The 22152-nt window shown below is 40.2% G+C and overlaps 1 protein-coding gene across 13 annotated transcripts in view; it reads right to left on the minus strand.

Moving 5' to 3' along the window:
• The window catches only part of DST (dystonin), a 316607-nt gene that overhangs the window by 165937 nt on the left and 128518 nt on the right, over positions 1-22152 (minus strand). For 12 of the 13 annotated variants that reach the window (XM_052809218.1, XM_052809204.1, XM_052809202.1 and 9 more), the window contains one exon: positions 3735-3901. In XM_052809218.1, the coding sequence (XP_052665178.1) occupies positions 3735-3901 (167 nt within the window). Of the gene's footprint in view, positions 1-3734; positions 3902-11875; positions 12807-22152 lie in introns of those variants that run through there. The other variant, XM_052809209.1, reaches the window with a different exon arrangement.

Here is a 22152-nt window from a genome sequence, read left to right on the forward strand (position 1 = left end):
TGCAGCAGGTACTAGAGTTAGTCATGCCAGGCACGGGTCGGCCTTATCCTGCTTCTCCCACGCACCTTGGGGGGAGCAGTGAGCCACGGCAAATTCATGCAGGATTCCTGCATTTCTGCATCATAAATCTTAGCTGGCTTGCACCAAAAGGTGCTGGGATCCTCTGCCAGGACAGAAAAAAAAATGGAGACCACTACCAGCAGCCCAGATGAAACAATCCTCACCTGCTGTAAAAGCAGGTGGGCTGTCAGCCCTGCTGAAGGGAGAGGCTCCCTGCCCGCTGGTGACTGATTCACAGCCCAGCTCCTCGCCCAGCCCTCCACAGCTTCAGCAATTTCCTGAAGTCTCGAAGCTGGTGTGTACTTGTAATTTAAAAAATTGCTTATGCCTGGAAAGGATGTAATTATAGCCTGCCACTCCAGTCCTGTCACCTAGAACTGGACAGTGACAACTCCCTGTCTCACAGCTGACGAACTGTAGGGATCATGCTGGACCTGTATGGCTTGTGTTCTTGATGGCACATCCAGAAAAGGCCTCTCAGCCATGGTGTAAGGGCTGTGAGCATGGGGTTTGCCTGTCTCTGCTCAGGTTTAGCTCAGGGACAGTGTGGCTCCTGTCCTCCAGGAGCTGCTGGTGCTCTTGCCTCTGGCCCCCAGCTGAACTATGGCCCCTGCAGTGGTGCAGCCTACCTGTGGGCCCACATCCCAGGCCCAGCCTCAGCCCGTGCCCAGGGAGGTGCCTGATACCTGGGGCTGGGGCTGCCCCAGTGCCCGCCAGCCACCCTGCTCCTGGCTGGGGTGGTGGGACGGGCCCTGGCTGCCAGGCCCTGCCCTGACAGAGCCTCCATGGGGAGCCCCCGCCTCTGTGCCCTGACATGGGTAAGCATGTGCTCTCCATCCAATGTACAGCTTACTGTCGCTCAGTGCAACTGCAATTCTAGATACCATTAACATGCCTGGGTATTTCTGAGCCTTCTGGTTATTACTGTCATAGCACTAAACGTCATCCCCTTAAAATTAGGTCTGGGCCCATTTAAATCACTTCTGGGACTGGAAGTCGCATCCCTGCTGCAAAGCCCCATCCCCACTCACAGAGAGCAGATACTCCTCCTGGCCCAGGGTGCATGGTGCTTCTGTAAGCAGAGGTAATCTCCAGTGAGCACAGCATACCTGGCACAGGAGGGGCTGCCACACCGCACCATGACTGACAGACGTGCACCCATGGGGGTGCTCCATGGTGGCAGCGCCACAGTCCCATCCCACCCCCCAAGCAGGCACATCTGGCCATCCACCCTGGTGGAGCACAGCAGCCAGCAGCATCTGCAGGGTTCTCAGCCTAGCTCATGAGACCACCGGTGATCCACAAACGGGGAGCTACTAAAACAGACAGAGCATATGGAGAATCACTGCCAGAAATGTGCACATTTTGTTACTGTTTAACCTACATGCTGCTCAGAACACAAACCGAGCTTTAAAAGAGCTCTCTGGAGTAAAACACTGTACTTAAAAATATCAGACGACTGTTTGGGGAGACCATTCCTATCTTGTGAGCAATTGCTGGAAATTACTATCTCTCTTTCAATGGTACAAAATGACAAAGGAAAGAAAAATAGAAGCTCACTGAAGCCAGTGGAAGAATCTCACTGATTTAATCAGCAAGACGGTGTCTGAGAATCTGTAACCTCTCACAGCAAAAAGACATCAGATAAGGACAGTAAACATTCCTGGGAAGGACACAGGATCCTTAGATGAAGTTATGTTTACAAGAAGAGGATAAGCTAAATGGAAACTGGCACAGAAGCACTCAAAATGGGGACTCTGCTCCTCAGCCACTGAATCATCTGCTTTGTGCAATGCACTCGTGTCCAAGGTGCCTGTGCTTCCCTGCTGAAACGCTGTGAATGAAACTCAGAGCACTACCAGAAACACTGCTCTAGCAAATCAACTGCAGGTACTCAGTCATGTCCCAAGACATTAACATTCTCACAGCTAGAGGATGGAATTCAAGTTTTTCATTATTTATTAACTGATCTGTATAGGCTACACTGCTCTATGTAAGTGGTAATAAGGCTCCGAAGAAGCTCTGGGAAATATTTTCCATTATTCCATCTCATTAAGCTCCTTCCTTTTTTGCCTTCCCCCTTCCCTGTATCTTTCAAATTATTTATTTTTTCAAATACTTGCCTGTGCTATGTTCATTCTTTTGGCTGCTCTGTCCTGAAGTAAAACAGCCTAGTCTTTTGCCAGCTAATTCCCTTTGTCTTGCCAATGTTACTAAAAGAAGTCTTTCTTGCTGGCATGCACCTCCTCCCTGACTGGCTACCCAGAACAGAAGCATAGTGAGAAAAAGACCTCATTGATTCAGATGCAGCTTTATCTTACCATGAAGTTATGCACTGTCACAGCTAACTTCTCTAGGACTCAGAGCACTATATGTTGTGCTTACAGCCTCTCTACACAGCGTGTGAGGAAAAGGCTGCATCTGCATGACTCATCTCCTGTTTTACTTCAGTGTCCTAGTCCCCGTACCGTATGCATATTGGCTCTGCCTAGGCTTCTTTCTGTGGTGAGCCAAATGGTCCCACAAGAGGAAATACAAGAACGGAATAATCTGCTCAGGGTCTGTTCCCTGGAGCTGCATTAAAACATACCAAATTTGTCTCTCTCTACTTGGGACACTCCACTGATATTATACCAAGGAAGTCATGTACCCTCAAACTTCCTTATGATGTGCCCCAGGGCATACAGCACAAACTACACATGCTATAATAAAGCCCAGAAAGTTGCAAGCCTTGCACAGTGAGGGACAAGTCAGTACACACTAATTAGCCCAGTGGCCAGAATACTCTCCCATATAGTCCTCTAAGACACAAAACTCCTTCTTCAATTCAGGGACCAAAAAATGTACCAAAGAGATGCCACCAACCAAGAGGGAACACTGAACACAGCAGTGACCTTAAATCTTGTTCCTATGATGAGCTTTGATGCCAAAGTCAGCTTTATCAAGACAGATCTCTTCTCACTTAGAATCCAGAATTAGAAATCCTCTCTTGTCAGTAGACACCTTCAACTGTATTTTCAGGTTAACATACTGTATCCTTTAGCCTCTAGCCGCAGCCACCAGTAGTTCTACAAATGCCTGTTTAACTTTGTAAGAGTGTGGTCACAAAAGCATACAGTAGCACAATTGTCTTCTAGGACTGTGAACATTCAAGCCAGCTGGCCCCATTTTCCATGAGAATACCCTGCCATTTTACAGGAGACACATTTCAGAGTAGATCTGGTCTCCAAGCGAAGAAGCTTGAGGCTCCAGGGCCATGGTAAAGTTATACAGGGAAGAATATGGGGATCTCAGGCATATCTCAGGTCACGCAACAGGCAATGGCTTTCACCAGCGGTGCAGTTTTGGACTTTGGTCATCAGTTCTGCCACTACCCTGCCTATACTTAAATGTCAGTATGACAAAAAGGGACTGTGGAGAAGACTGAACCCCGTGACATTCTCCTCAGCAGCTTGGAGGTGCAGGATTCATGGAGATGTCCTTCTGAGGAAGGAGGGATATGCAAGGGCTAATGAAGAATGCTTTGGCTGCAAAGATCAGGGAATTGCCCAGGAAGAGACACTGTCATCTCCACTGCTGCACTGCTATTACAGGCATAAACCACAGAGCCATCTCCCTATGCACATTAAAATGCTGTAATTAACATTTTCCAAGAGAACAAATGGACTACTTACCTGTATTTATGAATGATGGCATTAAATAATCTTCCATCACGCCAGCAGGTAGTGAAATTTTCACAACGTATTCCAGCATAACCCTCGGTTGTCTGCTGCGACCATAGGAGCAGTCTCTCTTTAGCAGACATGTCCTCTGACTCTCCAGTAACATGGATATCAGATATCTAAAATACAGTTAATGAAAATATTACAATTACATCTAACCCATAATAATGTTTAAAATATTGCAGAAACCCACTCTGCATTACTGAAGAATTTTCTGTTTGATATTTGCATACATGAATATGACAATTATTTATGTACTGTATTAATACTCTTTCATGTCTCAACCTTATGCACTCTTAGTGTCTTCAATATGAAATACAAAATCCACAGCTTCACAATTTTCTTCAGTTAGCCAGTTCTCAGTCTCTTAATTTCTGGGGACAATATAATACTATTACATAATTAAAAATACTTAACTATGTCTATTTTATGCTGATAATGTGAATAATTATTTTTATGTATTATACCTATTCTACATAAATGTTATATAATTATATATAAAATGCAGTATGTTTCATATGTATATAGTCACACCTATATAATACCTATATTTATAATATTCATACTTTATTTAGCTACCATGTTTCTCTCAAAACAGGTTAATTTATAATATATGCTGTTCTGGAATTCAGTAACAAAAGAGCCATTTACAGTGAAAACTGGTAATAATTGTTTTAGGATAAAATTTTTCTGAGAAGCATTTTAGGAATGACTGAAAGACTAAAAGATTATAAATAAAAATTTTGCCTGATACAGAAGGTTTGTTTTTGTATTATCTAAGCATTATCAATTTCATGTCAGTGAATGCAGGAAACTACCATTTCCCTAATTTGAACATCTATTGTTTGCACCTCATGTTATAGAAATTGTACTCAATGTAAATCTGAACTGCAAGATTCAACAAAAAGAAGACATGCCTTGATAAAGAAAGTGCTACCACATGTTGTCTTTCTTCTAAGTGGCCACCTTTTACCACTTATCCAAACAACAATAGATAATAGAATATGTTATTATCAAGAACATCAAGGATCGAGGTACCATGAGGCACTACATAAGGACACATGGACTGCAGCTCAGACATTACAAAAAGCAGGCCGAGGTGCTTGGGCAGAGGCAAGAGGCCTTGAGACACCACCAAGACTTGTGGGTGGACACCAAAGCACCCCCATGAGCCCACCTGGAAGAGGGTGCGCTGCCCAAGTCTGCACCCAGCACCGCGGGGAGAGACAAGTCTCCTTCAGCTCTGGAGCCAGCCTGAGGCCAGGCCTCAGGGGAGGTTTGCCCACAGACAACTTTGGGGGCAAGGTAGGTGCTCAAGTTAGCTGTAGAAGAGGCTTAACTCTGGAGCTGTGACAAATTCCAGCAATCCTATTCTAGCGTAAACCAGGGAGCTATATTCATGAGGTCAGATGGGACGGTCACAACGATGTCTCCTGGCCTTGAAATCTCTGCACGCAAAGGCGTCTTCTGTCTGGGCTCTTCCTAGCGGAATTCACACAGGCTAGGCTGGAAATTACAGGTTTTTCTAACATTAAAGCCACGCAAAACACAGTACCAGGAACAAAGAGATGTAGCTTTCCTACTGATGCTGCTATGTCAATGCCTAACAGGAGGTGGTGGAAAGCAGTAGAAGCAGGGGACTAAAGGAAGAGCCTTGGAGATGTCAGGGCAATGTAGCTGCTGCAGTGCTCTCTAAGATTTCTGTTTAACCACCTTTCATGCTTCCAGGGGACGATGAGCATTTACAGCCATACAGTAAACAGGAAGTAAATTTAATGCTGGGAACAAATTAATTTACATTATTTTCTATGCAAGTATCCACAAAACACCAAGTTGTGAAAGCAGTTCTTCAGATACTTATCACAGGCCATCATATCTGCTGGCTGTAGGTAAGGGAAAGATACAAGCACCATGCTAGAAAGCAAAGTAGTTTTAACTGTTCAACTAGCCCATAAATACCTCTGAAGATCTGATGGCATTTTTTGCATCCTATTGTCTCCAGCTACAACACTGCACATTTTTAAGAAAAATCAAAGAGGAAAAAAGAATAATCCCTTTTTTGTTTAAAACACTGAAGAGAAACACATGCAGCTGTGATTGTTTATGAATTTCTAGGTATCAAAATCCTGCACAGAGTATTTACTACATGAAATCACACAAAATACAGACAGTATGAGTCTTATAAGTGAAGACAACAGGGAATCCAACGTGGTAAAAGACCCACTGAAAATCTCTCTGAAAATTTTCCTGTAAAAATCTAGGTAACTCATCTGCAGTTTAAGATTTCCTTTCTGTTGGTTACCTTTATTCTTTGGTATTTCAAAGCAAGAAAGCAAACTAAATATTTTTTCAGTAGCTTTAGTTTCTATTCATCACAACCAGACCACAATATAAATGAAGTCAACCATTTACCACTTATCCAGACAATGCTTCTGAAAGAGGTGATGTCATCTGAAGTGCCAGATGTCTAGCAAAAAACCCCCAACAACAACAAAAACCTATAATTTTTTCCTTGTCATTTTCAGAAAGTCCTCCATGTGTAACCCTTAAGTATCACACTCTTTAATGTATTCTAACTGAACTAACAATGTGATTTGCTAATCACCATTCCTTACTGGTAAATTCAAACCTTTAGCCTCCTTCACGTATAATTGACCTGCGATGGCTATGTACATTTCAGACTGCAGAGAGTGCAAATGTAGCATATTTGAGTGCACATTAGAATCCTCTGGCAACAAGTGATTTCAGACATCAGGCAACTTCTGAAGGTCCCACTTGTATCTGTTGTTACATTGAAACAACATTTGTAGCTATGGTCACAAACAGGAGAACATTTCTTATTCTGGAAGTGACCACTAGGCAAGCTTGCAATCTGAATTTTGGATGGCTAAAACATGAATTTAGCTCATTACCCTAAGATCAACAGGTTTTCAATCCAAAATCTTCCAAGCACCATTCGGCACCCTTGTTGGCCATCTGAAGAAAAAGCAATAGACTAGACTGGGTTTAAAAACTGAGACTGCTTTTCCCTCATGGAAGTAGCCCGTTTCAGTACAGGTTAAGGAACACTAATATTAGCCTGAGACCTGAAACAGCCTGAGCACTTCTGCTCTCTTTCAGATTCCAAGGCTAAGATTTCAGACTTTTTCATAAACACTGAATTCATATTTAAAAAGTATAAAAATACATCGAGGGAAACTGTGGGTCAAAGAGCTATATTTTATTACACTTACAAATATGAGGTCTACTTTGCAAGATGCCCTATTAACTTGGAACTACTGAAAAAGTAAAATACAACCCCACAAAACAAGGTGTCAGAGAGAAGAGAGAGCACATCTTTCCTTTGATAACCCCGTAAGGACAGTATAGATACTCATCTACCAACTATGCATTATCATCAACATTTATAACATCATTTGCCACAGGAAAGAAAAAGAAGGACTACTAAATTAGGAATGCTAGACCAGAAAAGAAGTTAAGGGGCAATCAAATCTTTTACTGTTCAAATTTTATCCTTCAAAGAAAACAGTTTGTGTGAACCTTTCATTCTTATATCCCACAAGCCTATCATTTACCTGCTATAAACTGTTACTAGAGGACAATTATTCCTTAAGCATGGAACAAATTACTGAGTTTGCATGAGTTTGAACAGTTCTTTGCTAGAGATGCAGTTCTCCAAATTATCTCAAAGCCTGTGAATTACAAGTTATGCAAGAAAAAGTGACAGAGGTAATTCTCTGCACAGCCCTTGTATTTCAGGATCAGTGTCTTAATTGGCGCTAAATACTCTATTTCTTGTCTGTAACTGGGAGAACTAGTTCACCTCTGCCACTGTAAGTGTTTTTTCTCTGCCTGTAAGTTCCCTCTGCATCACACAGTATACAAAATCCATATACCAAAAAGCCTCAAGCTCTTTGCTTGCACTGATTTCAGTGATGCAGTTTTGAGTCCAAAGAACAGAGCAGACCAGAGAACACCATCCAAAAGAGATCAACGGTGGTGCTGGATTTCTGTGGCTCATTTTTTACAGTGCAAACAGAAGAAGAGCAAGACTGATATAGATAGTAAGGAGTCCTCCCTCTGATTCCCTCTTATCCCAAAGGTTTTGAAGCAAGTCTAGACTTGACATAATGTACTTAACTGCACAAAAGTATATAATGGGCTAGAAATGTATGATGTATAATGAAATGTATTCTAATGTTAGCTAGCCCTAAACCAGAAAAGTCTGAAGAACACAAAGAAATAAGAGAAAAAAGAATACATTAATATGGAGAGATTTTGAAATGCTACTTTCCACCTAAGCTAAGCAGTTAGTTATGTGTTGTGTTTGAAAAGGATTGTTGACAGCATGTTGAGGGAAGTATAGTTATATGAATGGAATTTGAACTTGCATGTGATCACAAGAAGTCATCTCCCCTGACGTTACAGTTGGACTTTGCGAGTTTCCATTTGGCCATAAATTCAAATGCTCCTATTCAGCTTCGCAAGGCTCTGTGGAGCTGCAAATCCAGCTTTGGGCAACACCCTTCAAAAAATACTGGATCAGCTGAAGCAGATCGTAAGAGAAAAACAAGAATGACAAAGATCTAAAAATACATGACCTGTTAGGAAAGATTGAAAAATTGGGTTTATTTAGTCTAAAGTAAGGAAAACCAAGGGGAGATGTGATAATAGTCTTCAAATATGTAAAATGCTGTTGCAAAAAAGGTAATAAATTAACTCTTCTGGGAATGGCAAAAGAAGTAATGAGTTTAAAATGACCTTACGTGTTTTCAGCTAAAACCACTTTTTAATACAAAAGACAGATAAGCAATAGAAGAATTACTCAGGAAGCATGTGAAACCACCAATAAGGCAGACACAGAAGAACAAGTACCAGTCAAGAATGGTTTTCATTAAGTTACCTTGCCTTCAGGTACAGAGACGACCTAGATGACCTATCCAAAACCTTTCCAGCTCCAGTAGTTCCATCAATGATTATAGATCTCCTTCAGTCACCAGCATTTAAGGTGGACTGCACCTGCTTCTTGTGAGTATTACAAGGAAGCAAACAACAATATGCCAATAAAGCAAAACTCCTGACTTTTGCACCTTTGCAAATCACGTTCCAGAAGACCAACTGGCATTTCTCCCTCCTTTAACTGTACTACATGAATATATAATACAGTATTATGAGATGGTGGACACAGTTGGAAGGTGTCTTGTTATCTTACAACTATTTGCAATGATAACTGCAATAATAAACAGATGACTATTTAGCCAGAAGTTTTCTACTGAATATGCTGATTACAAGTAATCTACATTTTTTAATTTAAAAGCAAGTATATTGCCTTTAACCTGACTCAAATACATTTTTTTTTTCTTGTAGATTATTATTAGTGCTGTATAGGAGATAAGAAATCCACTGTATCAAACACTATGTAGATGCATGGCAAAAAAACAGCTGAGGAACTTGCAGCCAAGACAACAGTTGAGTACTGGAAGTCGATGAGTGATTCTGTTTATATATTAGACTTTTTTTTTTCTCTAAAAAAATGTTTACATCCATAAACCAGAACTGAAACTACCACAAATTAGATTGGAAAAATAATGATAATGACTGATAACGTGATACACAAGTCATTGGTTTTGACAGAAGCTGACAACCACCAAAAACTGCTGGCAACACCAGCTGGTAGCTATCTTTTACTGATACTGAATGAAAACCATGGCTTGTTTCAACACAGGAGACATCAAATATCACAGTGGCAGTATCCCCTGCAGAGAATCCAAAAGTATACAGCCTTAATTTTCTACTCTACCTGCATTGTGCTAAAACATTACTGAGAAGGGGAAGTTGCTGCAGGAAGCCTGTTTCAGTCTTGATTCAAAATTTCTTGACCTTAATGCAAACTGCCATCTGCTCTAGGACAGCCCTGAGTTAGAACAGCATCAGAGCATATCTTGCTTGAGGAAGTCCTGTATCAGGAACAAGGGATGTAGAAATTAGGCCCCAGCAGAGAGTAAAAAACTGTTCCCTCAAAGCTATTAGTGAGCAGTCAGGAACGAAGCTTCAGAACACCCCACTTAACCTGAATTCTGCAAATAGGAAAACAGACGTAATGTAGTAGTACTTATTTGAACACAAAATCATAATTGTTTTATATGCATATGAAGATTGCCACAGGAAGAAACTCAAAGGATATATTCCAGTAGTGAGGACTACGCTGTTTAAGAGGGTAAAATGTCGTATCTCTGTTAAAGCGCAAATTAGCCAGCTGTACCAATGAGCTTCCTCTGGTGTTTGTCTCCCAGTTTGAAAAGCCAATACACTTTCAAGTATCAGCCACATCTGATGCACTGTGTAAGCTGAGGGTACATTAGGGTAAGTTGACAAGGTGAGTGGAGGCTATTGATCTATGTAATTATGACCAAGAAAATGGTAAAAACTGAGACTAGTAATGCAAACCTTGTTATCAGGTTATCAAGCTGATAACAGGAACTTTGTGGATTTCTATAAATAACAGCTTTACTGTTTTATACTGAAATATAAGACATTCAAAAGCTTGTTCAGTTCTCAAAAGCAATCAAAAGGAAAGTACTCATGATTTTGTAAAATAACTAGTCTGAAATCTAATTTTCTTCCTGGATTTGTTTACAGGTCAAAGCTAGGTGCTCTTAAAATTACTTGTACTCAGAACCTTGGGTTGAGAAAGGGAACCAAACTGAAAACCAGACATTTCAGCAACTCAGGCATTTAGCCTGGTCTGTCAGTAGTTTTCATATTTGCATTGTTATGCAGTGTTTTGTCGGTATCAGCGGCACAATTCTCAGTGTTGATGTAGGTGCTCAACAGAAGTCTCTTCCCCCGCCCCCCCTCCCCTGTGGTAACAAGAGGTATATGCCTGGTTGGAGTTATAACTGCAGCAATATTAGAAGTTGTATTACTCTGATTATAAACGAAAAAGCAGCCATGCTTGGCTGAACAGACAAGGCCTCATACTCTTTTGCTCAGTAATGATGTTTTGTTCAAATCAAAGAACATCCCTAAGCTGTTCCTGAATTCCAGCTAAGATTAAGAGGGCAAAGATCTCCATGTGTATTAGAAGGCTATTTGTACTAATGTGTACTGTGTGTCGTAATTGGGTGTGTTATCTGTATTTAAAAACTAAGCTTGGAAAAAGTATTATTTGATTCTTTTTACAACAGTAAATTATGTAAACAACAGAAGTGTAGTTAGCTCTCTGCTGGAAGGAGTACCTTTGGCATATGTCCATTCCCTCTGTTTACTCAACTCAAAGCTCAGATGTCTTGGTTGAGCAAGGGGAATCAGTTTTGGACCAGATCCTGGTATCGGCATTTGACCCACACTTACAAGATTTCAGTTGCGCTGCAGATGAGTGGGGCAGAACTGGTAATATGGATTGAATTGGTAAGCATGGATACCAACAGACAAAAATTTGCTTTCCTTCAGATATTCTGCAACTAAGCTCATACTTACTTAATATTGTAAAAGGAAAATAATCCCACCCTCACAGGAAGATGGAATTTCAATAATTAATATTAATAGGTCATCTAGACAATTTGGGAGGAAAGATCTTTTAAAGGAAGTGTAGAGCAATATTAACATGATTTATGTTCACTTTTTCTATTTCAAGCTGCCTACATATTTCTATCATACTTCAGTTCCTATTGGCCATAACTGAAAAGAAATACTCCTTTCCTTGATACAAGACCCAAAGGAATTAAAAGACCATCAAGAGTTGATAAGAAAAATTACTGCAGATACTGAATGTGAACTTAAACAACTCTCTAAAATTCACTCCACCTTCTAGAAGCTTTTTAACATGAAAATCTCTTTCCCAAATTAGGAAACAAATCAAACTATAGACAGCAAAACAGCACAAGGATGTAACAATACTCCTGAAGTATAGAGGTATTACTTAACCTATGAAAAATATAGTATGTTCTGTCCTATGACTACCTGTAGTATCATAGCATGGGTAAAAGGCTTGTATACAGCAAAGTGAAGATACTTTGTAACAGAAAAAATACTGTTCCAATACTTATTCTGAGCTAACTTTGAAAGATAATATACTGCGACAAAATAATTACCTTGCTCCTGTTTGGTGGAATGCTAAATAATGCCTTTTCTGTTGGCAATTGGGAAAGCACAGCATCAGAAGAATAAAACCTCTTTTGTTCAAGCAGTGGATCACTTTTGCTTTCAGAAAGAAAGTGATGCAACTTTTCAGATTTATAGCTTTGTGGGACATCTTCAATGATTCTGCAAGAAGTTATGTTTAACCCAGTTTCTTCACGTTGTGCACCTAAAATGTGGATAGCAGAATCCAAGCTGACTGCTTTTCCATAACAAAAACCACTGGGTTTCTTCACAAATGCTAATTCTCTCCTGTTGCCATCCTCCAAGTATTTCCCCTTCCATGTACAGCGTTTCTCTGAATTCCTGTTGTCTTGTTCCTTTAACCATGTCTCTCTTTCATCAGACTTCACGAGCCTCTGTTTATCACCATGAAAACTGTCCCCACAAAGAGAATCACTCTTTGTTTCACCCAGTAAAACTTTTGCTTTAACAAGATCAGCTGAAAGGTCTGTACTCACGGGCAGAGCATTACCAGCCACTGTCACTCTCTGAGGGAAGGAAGCAGCCAATCCCACACCCTTGGGATGAATGTTTTCTGAAATCCCCACTTCATACTGGCTTTTTTCTTCATTTTCTTTAACCTGTACTGAATCTGGTCCCTCCTCAGTTGATTTCTTTCTCCTTTTTCGTCTGAAATATTTTCTTCCAGGGGAATGTTTAGCCGCACTTAAGGGAGCTTTGGCAGGATCTAAACACTGTTCTTCCTTTTCAGCCCTCACACATCCACAGACATTCCCCATTTGGCTTTCGGTAACTCACAGTCGCACAGTCTCATTCATTCCAGTATATTTACATACACTTAAATCCTCCTCAGAAAGTTAAGAAGTGCTGTTTGCACCGTAATTTCTTCCAGACTTCACGTCCATCCTCCTCAGTACGTAGCCATTTTGCTTATGAGAAATGCACACGCAATAAACGTTGTGGCACAGTGCCCAGGCAGGGCCTGTGTCTGATTAGACACTGTGGCTTATTTCTGGCCACCAATCCTCTTAAATAAACATCACTGCTTCAGCATTGGGCTGTAATGCTGATGGCCTTTCACAGAGATGACATAGTGTTTATGAGCAACAGAAAATTCTCGCATGCATTTTAACTTCCTGTTTCATTTAGTAACTCGAGGAAGATAGAGTAGAAAAATATGCAGCAGCCTTTGAAACTATTAGCTACACTCCAAATCCAAGAGCAAGCAGCACAACAAATAGCAGGGATTTAGTTAGCAGATTTGGTTTGCATTTCATATGTTTTTATTACATATCCAATGATCCACAGAAGGGAAGATTAAAGTGAAGGATCAGAGATTGCTCTGACAACTTGTTGGGGGTCAAATTTTTATTTGTATGTGGAGTTTTCATAGCAGCTGATGTGATTTTTCACTGATTTCTCAGCTATAAATAACCTGCTGCTTCACTACTATCATACAAGCATAACAGCTTGCTCAGGGCAGTGGTGCTGTGTACTGGGAACTGGAACTTTGCAGCAGATTTAAACCTTCTGGCAGATAAAGGTGAAAGAAATTGTAAGAGCCAGTCTGTCTAGAAAACTGTCCACAAAGTTACTGTTATAAAAACAGAGCTTTATCCTCCTCTCATGCTCCTGTTCTGTAGGTATCTCTGTGTAGCTTTGAATATAACAGCCAAGAAGCATCTAACTACACCTGAAACTAGGTAGAAACATACACTATTACAATGCAAGCAAGTCTAATCGCTACCATACTTTGTTTGGAAAACATCTTTTTAAGCTTCCACTTCAGTTTTGTTACTGATAGGCAAAACCTACTAAACCAACACACATCTGCAGGGGTAGATGTGTATGGTTTCTAATGCTGAGAAGGAATTACGGAGTGACTTGCCAAACATTATCAGGTGTTATCCTTGATTTTCCCTTGCTTATTTGAAAAGGAATTGCATTAATGAAACCCAGAGACTTTATCCCCAGGGGCCAGGTCCACTGAAGTATTCTCTGACATTTTACTGATGGGATCTAGAATGAATAATACAGCAATGACGTAGAATCAGCCTCCAAAGCATTTTCAAAAATACAGATGCTCATTGCTGACTCCTCTCAGGGCACTGGGGTTAAATTTGACAGCAACGCTTCAAAAATTTTCTACTGTAACATAAGGGACTAGAAGGCTGTTACAGAATATGGTGTGCCACTGATGGACGGACAGCTACATACACGCACAACACTAACATGTTTCTTTCCAAAGGAGATGTTTATGCTATGACCACACTCTTTCACAGCCTCAATTTGTATCTGCATTTGTAGCATGCTTAACATACAGGTGCGGATGTGACATTTGCTCCCTTTACTCACAGTAAAAAACCTGTATTCTAGTCAGCTTAGAAAAGTGACTTTCAGCCAAGGCCCAGAGGACTCACTTATTTAAAACACGCTTCCACATGGGACTGAGTCGGGTCCTGACATGGCCCCCCTTAATTAACAGAAAAGCATAACGGGGGCGGGGGGGGGGGGGGGGAAGTAGTCTTTGTAAATGACATTGCTGTGTTTGTACAAACAAATGGCTTTTACGCCTGAAAATCTCTCTCTCTCTCATCAAAAAAGATGATGAAGGACTTTGCAGTGCAATGGACCAAGACTGATTTCATTTCACACAGATATAGCTTCTGGTTTAACAACAACACATCAAATAACAATAATATATGGTTAAATAAATCATTGTATAATAATATTAAATTATTACATTATGTACTCTTATAAAAAAAGACTTAAAATCTTGATAAAGCAGACATTATGTAAAATGTTAGACAAGTGTCCAGCATTCGAATGAACAATTGCAAGTTTACATGCTATATTAACTGTCTAATCGAAAACGTATTAAAGTAAATATAGCCTACCACAAGTACACTGCCAATGTTGTTCTTCCTCCACAAATTTCACAGCAGTTAACAACTTGCTTAAAAATACTGCAAATTTAATTTTTCAATGTAAGTACATATTTAAATTAAGACACATGGGCACTGAGGTTTCTAAACAATAATTATATTAAACTATTTAACTGAGTTTTAATGGAGTGTGATTTAGTATGTATTTCCTTTAAACTGTTTACATCTGTTTAAGTCAGCATGATACCACTTTCTTCCAAACAGAAAACGTCCCTAAAACACTACCTGTTATTTCAAAACTCCTGTTAGAATCAGTGGCACACTGACTATCATAAAAATGTCAAATCAAATCTAATTGAAGATAGGCCAGAATAAACACATACTCTTACTTTACAGCTGACAATCTGTATTTTGTAATGTAATCAGTAATTTAGAAAGTCTCTGATCTTGCACATCCTCTTTCGTACATACCTTAGATTTTTATTATATTTTCTTAAGAGTTGGTAATTCACTTTTTCAGAAAAGCACGTGCCTCTGAAGTGGAATAAAAAAATTGAGGCAGCAAAAAACCAAGAGCCAATTCTGAAACACTGGTTACAAGCTCAGTGCTCCCAACAATCCTGGCTTACTGCTGCATATTACAGGTCAATTTAGCTGAACACATCTGGTATATCTACAGCTATTCCTAGTTTTTAACCATTTCTAAATATTAGCTAGGAATAAATGCATTCCAAATATATCTCTACAGATTATTAGTAGTATTTGTGCCTTTCTATCTTCCTAGAAATAGGTAAGAACTATGTATTTTTGATACTTAATAACTAATTTAACAATATTTACCAGCTGTTCCTGAGAAAGCTATCACCTCTCTATTAACAATTCTTTCTGCTTGTTTTTTCCATGAACCAAAAAGAAACTTTTCAACTTTATAAGTCACTTATGCTCTTGAACCAAAGAAAAGATCAAGGACAAAAGAACTGACAAGTTGCATTTGTATCAGTTGTGGGGTTTTTTTTTCTATAAAAAAACCCTTATGTGAAATCGTATTCCATGTTAAGGGAAGATGATAAATGCCAAGTGAGAGTAACTAAAGACAAAATGACCACTTTCAGCTAACTGGAATTCTATAAAGTTGTAACTTTGGTCTCAGCAAGGAAAGAGACAGAGGTAATAGGATAAACTGGAGATTCAGAAAAGGGAAATTGAAAATTGTTCTAAAACCTGTCTGCTAAAGCAAAGAAATATGATACTCTAAAGTATCAAAAGAGACTACCACTGAAGCCTACGAGAACCACCACAATATAGTGAAGACCTGACCACACCTGGAGCTCTGTCTCAGACATCTGTCTCCTTTCTGGAGAAAAGGAGGCTGAGGGGAGACCTTATCGCTCTCTACAACTACCTGAAAGGAGGCTGTAGTGAGGTGGGGGTTGGTCTCTTCTCCCAAGTAACAAGTGATAGGATGAGAGGAAATAGCCTCAAGTTGCATCGGGGGGGGGGGGGGGGGTGTTAGATTGGATATTAGAAAAAATTTCTTTACTGAAAGGGTTGTCAGGCATTGGAACAGGCTGCCCAGGGAAGTGGTTGAGTCACCATCCCTGGAGGTATTCAAAAAACACATAGACAAGGCACTTCAGGACATGGTTTAGTGGGCATGGTTGACGGTTGGACTCAATGATCTTAAAGGTCTTTTCCAACCTAAATGATTCTATGACATCTGACTAGACCCGAATAGAAGCTTAGTGCTAGCTAAAGCCAAAGATCCAGATGATCAAAGCTGTTAAAAATACTATCATAGCTTGTTGTATTTCTCCCCCCCTGCCCCCTCCGCCTTTTGTAAAAAAAAAAAAAAAAAAAAAACAAACACTAAAACAAAACCAACGAAAAACCCAAAGATACAAATTTATACCCACCAATGCTGGAAAGTTTTAATGAAAGATTAGCGAAAGACTTTCTGGCACAGAAACCCTTAAGAAGTATAACATGAATAAAGGATTAGACCAACACTTGTCTGCAATTTGATCTGTCTTAGAGGCTATTAATCACAAACAAGAAGTTAACATTAAAACATGGCAAACAAAACATTAACATCGAGAGATGAAATAGCTCATCCAGATTTGTATTGGTTTGCATTCAACCATAGATTCCTGTAACTTGTCAAGCACATCTGTGACTGTGAAATGCATTGTTCTTAACGTGGGACAGGTATATTACAGATTATAGCGGCAATGTTGTTGAATATCTCTGTATTTTTTAGTCTGCAAAACACTGAGACCGTTCATCCTTTGTACACTGCTAATTTATGCTTTATCATTGGTTTCATATAGTTAGCAAATGTTGTAAAGGAAAGTTCATTCCACTTTGCCAATCAAACCGTGCATGGTATCTTTTATCCTAGAATAACGTGATCAAAAGCCTACTAGGAATGCATTTCAGATAGTTTTGGATTGAAGATCCCTTCTGTCCTGGTTTCAGCTAGGATAGAGTTAACTGTCTTCCTAGTAGCTGGTACAGTGCTATGTTTTGAGCTCAGTATGTGAAGAATGTTGATAACACTGATGTTTTCAGTTGTTGTTAAGTAGTGTTTAGACTAATGTCAAGGATTTTTCAGCTTCTCATGCCCAGCCAGCAAGAAAGCTGAAGGGGCACAAGAAGTTGGCACAGGACACAGCCAGGGCACCTGACCCAAACTGGCCAACGGTGTATTCCATACCATGTGATGTCACATCTAGTATGTAAACTGGGGGGAAGGGGGGTGGGGGGAATCACCACTCGGGGACTAACTGGGTGTCGATCGGTGGGTGGTGAGCAATTGCACTGTGCATCATTTGTATATTCCAATCTTTTTAGTATTACTGCTGTCATTTTATTAGTGTTATCACTATCATTATTAGTTTCTTTTTTCCTGTTCTATTAAACCGTTCTTATCTCAACCCACGAGTTTTACTTCTTTTCCCAATTTTCTCCCCCATCCCACTGGGTGGGGGGGAGTGAGTGAGCGGCTGCGTGGTGCTTAGTTGCTGGCTGGGGTTAAACCACGACACCTTCCCCCTCTTTTTTTTTTTTTTTTTTTTTTTTTTAATTTGTTTATGCAACACAGCAAAAGCAATGGAGCATTTAGCATGTGTCATTTCATGGTACTAAAACAACATACAAGATAATCAGCAAGCATTTTGTTGCATAGCCCAAAGGTCACATGCAGAACGACAGAGAGATAAACATAGGCCAAAGAGAAAGTAAAAATTAAAGCAGCATAAGATAGAGAACAAGGCAAAAAATAAAGCTTTGCCAGCACAAACAAAAGGTTATACTTGGAGCTGTTTGAGCTGTACTGGCAACTACTGCTCAAAATCTGAAATAGCTCTTCAGCTTTCAGGTACCACTGAGCTACCAAAAGTCACAACCTTGAACAGGAGAGGTTTTATATCCAGTGAGATGGCTTATAAGAAGAGGAATTTGTTCCTTGTTGGTGGTTTAATGGGATTACGGACAAAGAGAATCAAACGGATGAGTTACCTGCTCCTAAATCTTATTCTGCTACAGGTATCCCACTATTTGTAGAGATATAGTCTAAACATGATTCTGCAATAAGCCTTAATACCTCTCATCTTTGCTGTGATTCAGGTGAGTCCCAGAAATGCCAACAACTCCATACTCATTTTCTTACCTGAGAGTTAGCTTTTTTTTTTTTTTAAATTGCTGAAGAATTCCAGAGGAGATAACTAGGAGTTCAGCTGAGGAATAAAATACAGGAAGAGTATACCCCACCAAATGCTGCATGACAGGTCTACTACAATGGCTAATGACTGGGAATTGCAACTCCCAGGTGGAATACAGTTTATCCTACAACCACTTATAGTCAGTATTAGACAACTGGCCACATAGCTCCATCTTTAAATCTTTGAGAAGATCAGACCTTGAATTCTTCTAACTATTTTAAAGCAGAGGCAGATTAAACTTCAATCCTTGGGCCCCAAGACTCATGGCTCAGGCAAGACCCAGAGGCAAGTTTCAGAGCCAGCTGCCATCCAGCCAGCTGCTCCCAGCAGAAATAGGTGCCAGGAGAACGGCAAGTGAAGGCCAGACCCAGCTCTCTCAACTCCACATTGCCACCTCAGGAAAGCAGGCAGCATGTCTCTTGTATGGTGACCCCTATCATGGATTTAACAGCAAAGCAGCTGAAGCAGAGGTATATGCACAGGTCCCTGAACCTCCCATTATTCCTCTGCCTTCTGCACATCATTTACGGAATGGACCACCACAGCTGAGCTGTCTCCTCCTCTGGCCACCCTGTATGAAGGCCACAGCCTTCACGACCAATGCAAGACTGCTTCAAAATTACTACCTGCATTGCAGGCTCTGAACACCTAACTGAGGTAAGGGATATCAGGAGCTTGAGAAACAGCTGGGTAGCGGTCCTGTATCTCAGCCAAGTCATCTACAACAAATCCACCCTTCCTACCTTTCTGCCCAACAGGGTAAAAGTTTAACTGCTGATCTGCTGGGCCAAATGAACAGTCTATAGACTGCTTTGTGGCAGCCTGATAAGGAATGAATTTTGCTCGAAGGTTTGCAGGGAGTCGGCAGCAAAAAAAAAAAAAGTATTTGCTGGCTGACAAGAGAAATGTGAAGAGGTTACACATGCCCCAAGGAGGCCTGAGAGAAAGCACTTGTCTGGCCAGAGAGAGCTGGACAGTACTGTAACACCTGGACAAAAAAAGTTACCGACTGAAGCCTTGAAAAGCAGCACCCTGCAAAGAGGCCTGACAGCAGGGAGATGGGGAGGGTGGAAGGAAAACTGTTTCACAGCAGTTCCTGAGCTGCAAAATGACAATGAAACTGAAATAGAAAAAGGCTATTGAGTCATGACTTAGAAGCTCCAGAAATTTTTTAAGGTCTGAGCTCTCAAATGCCTAATTTTGGATGCCAGAAAGTCTGAAGTTTCAGGTTTTGCTTTGTTTTGGTGTGTTTTTTAGAACCAACTGCAAATTATTCTAAATATTTAACATTTGTTAAATTAAAGAATGTTTGCAGTGGTTTGAAAAGAAATGATCACCAATTTTCACAGAAATTATCTTACTAAAATTGTGGTTACTTACTGAGGCCAAATTCTGCTTTCATTTACAGTTACTCATCTCCAATGTCATCAAGGAAAACATATTGGGTGTTGAAGGAGGAGTCCATTCAAGTATTAATTTGGATATTTATACATATAGCCTATAATTATACAAAATACTGTAATCTGATTTAGCTTGTTCTACAGGTGCCAAGAAAATAAGTTACAGTAGTTATTGCATTACGAAACTGAATTTTTAAAAAGCCACATATTATTAAAGGCATGTGAAATGCATACATTGAAAGCTTGCCTAAATCCTAATAACAAACATGTCTCAGTGATTTTCAATATCCACAGGACAAATTATTTTCTAACATACTCAACTCAATAAACCACCGGATTTCCCATTCCATCTTTTCTATATCTTATGCGTAATTACTTGGGACACAGAAGAATGTACAATTTCTGGACTTACGCAGCTGCAAAAGTCAGTGGTATAACTCAGAACAACATTTATATTTATCTAAATAAGGGTACCAAGTCACAACGCCATAACCATCTCTAGACACAATTCAGATGCAAGAGAAACATAATCCTCAAACGCGTATCCCCTTTTATTTTTGTTCATCATGTCTTTCCCCTAAATCATTCCTAAATTCATTCCAATACTCAGAAGGATTTTCTGTTTTGAGGAAATATTATCCTCCAGATAAGTGCCATGACTCAGACAAACAAGAAGCCACAAACAATAGCCATCAAAAGTCTTTGGCATCTTGACTACCTTCCAGGTTGCAGTATTATTAGAATACACTTAAATGATGGAGCAGAAGCAGTAACATCACATGGCAAACAGCTCCTTATACTCACTGAGGAATCAACTACTTCTGCAAATGCTGGGAAAAGTTAAGGGGTACTTCAGATTAAGACACCTCAATGTATGTGTCTACATATTTGTGTCTACATGCTGGCTAGGTCTTGAAGAGACGATTTTATCCAGTGGAGGCAGAATTTAGTTTCCTAAACATAGGTTTCCAGAGCTCTTTGAGATATCCTGCTGTATCCCAGCTGGCCTCTAGCTACAGGTCTAGAAGAACATGGGTCTCTCATAGATCTGGTGTCTCCGAGAACTCCACATGCATGTCCTGGATACTCTAGCACACCTCAGATGTCACTCAAATGCCACCTGACTTTAGGAAACTGAATCAAAAGCCCTGGAGATCTAGTTAGTACAGTCAAGGGATCTTGAACAGCAATGTTTCACACCTGACATAGAGACATAAGAAGAAAGTCAGTTGACCATATAGAACATTTGAGACACTTAACTATCTGAGATATCTACATGGGAATAGCAGATACACCACAGGACCTAAGGAAACTTGCTTCTCACTGCATATGCTACTGGATATGCTGTGTCATCTCAGATCACACTAAGCACCTATGCTGGACAACTGAATAGCTCAGTAGGTGCTCTAAGCACCCACAACAAGTGATCTGAACTGCTCCACCAGCCTCACCCAGTGTATTGACTAGCCCTCCAGGCCTCACATCTGACGCTAAACATGTTTACCACCATTTAAGATGCACCCAAATTGTGCCAGTTGTCCTGTGCTTCAGTTGGTGAGAAAAACTAACAATTTCATCCTGCAAAATCCTATTCATCAGGCTCAGAAAAACATATATCAGGTAAAGATTTAACTTCCACTAACAGCTTCTATTAATAATTCGTTAAATAACCATTATTTCTTAAAACACAGCAACATTCAATCACTGTGGGCCTAATTCTGTGGGTCATGCTTAAATACATTTAAGCCCAGCCTTCTTTCTCCGTATAACCATGTGGGAGCAATGACTGACATGACAGAGGGGAGCTGAGGAAATTCAGGTCCTTGCTAGTGGTGAGCAGTTAGTGGTGTCTCCTTTACCCTTAGTGAATGGGCCTGGGTTAAGCTGTGCACCCTGTTTAGACTAGGGCCACATTAGCCCTATTCATGTCTTCTGTTCCTCGTTAGGATTTGCAGAAAGGCAGATTAGATCCTAGCAGTCTTTTTTGGGTTTTGTAAGAAATTTTTTTTTCCAGTCATAAATCCAGTGCAGGATATTCCTAAATGATCCATGCTTTTTTCTATATGATCATGTAATTTTCTGATCATTTAAAATGCCTGCACAGCAGGGAGTTTATCGCTAACAATGCTGCAGTCACTAAATGGGAATTATCTGTCATCTGAATTACATCATCTACAGCCACAGCCATTGTGAAAGCCTCATTTGGAGGAGCAATTTAACACCATACACTGTAAGGCTGCATTATACTGTACACAATCCCACC

Source organism: Harpia harpyja, chromosome 15 (genome assembly GCF_026419915.1).
Source record: "Harpia harpyja isolate bHarHar1 chromosome 15, bHarHar1 primary haplotype, whole genome shotgun sequence".
NCBI lineage: Eukaryota > Metazoa > Chordata > Aves > Accipitriformes > Accipitridae > Harpia > Harpia harpyja.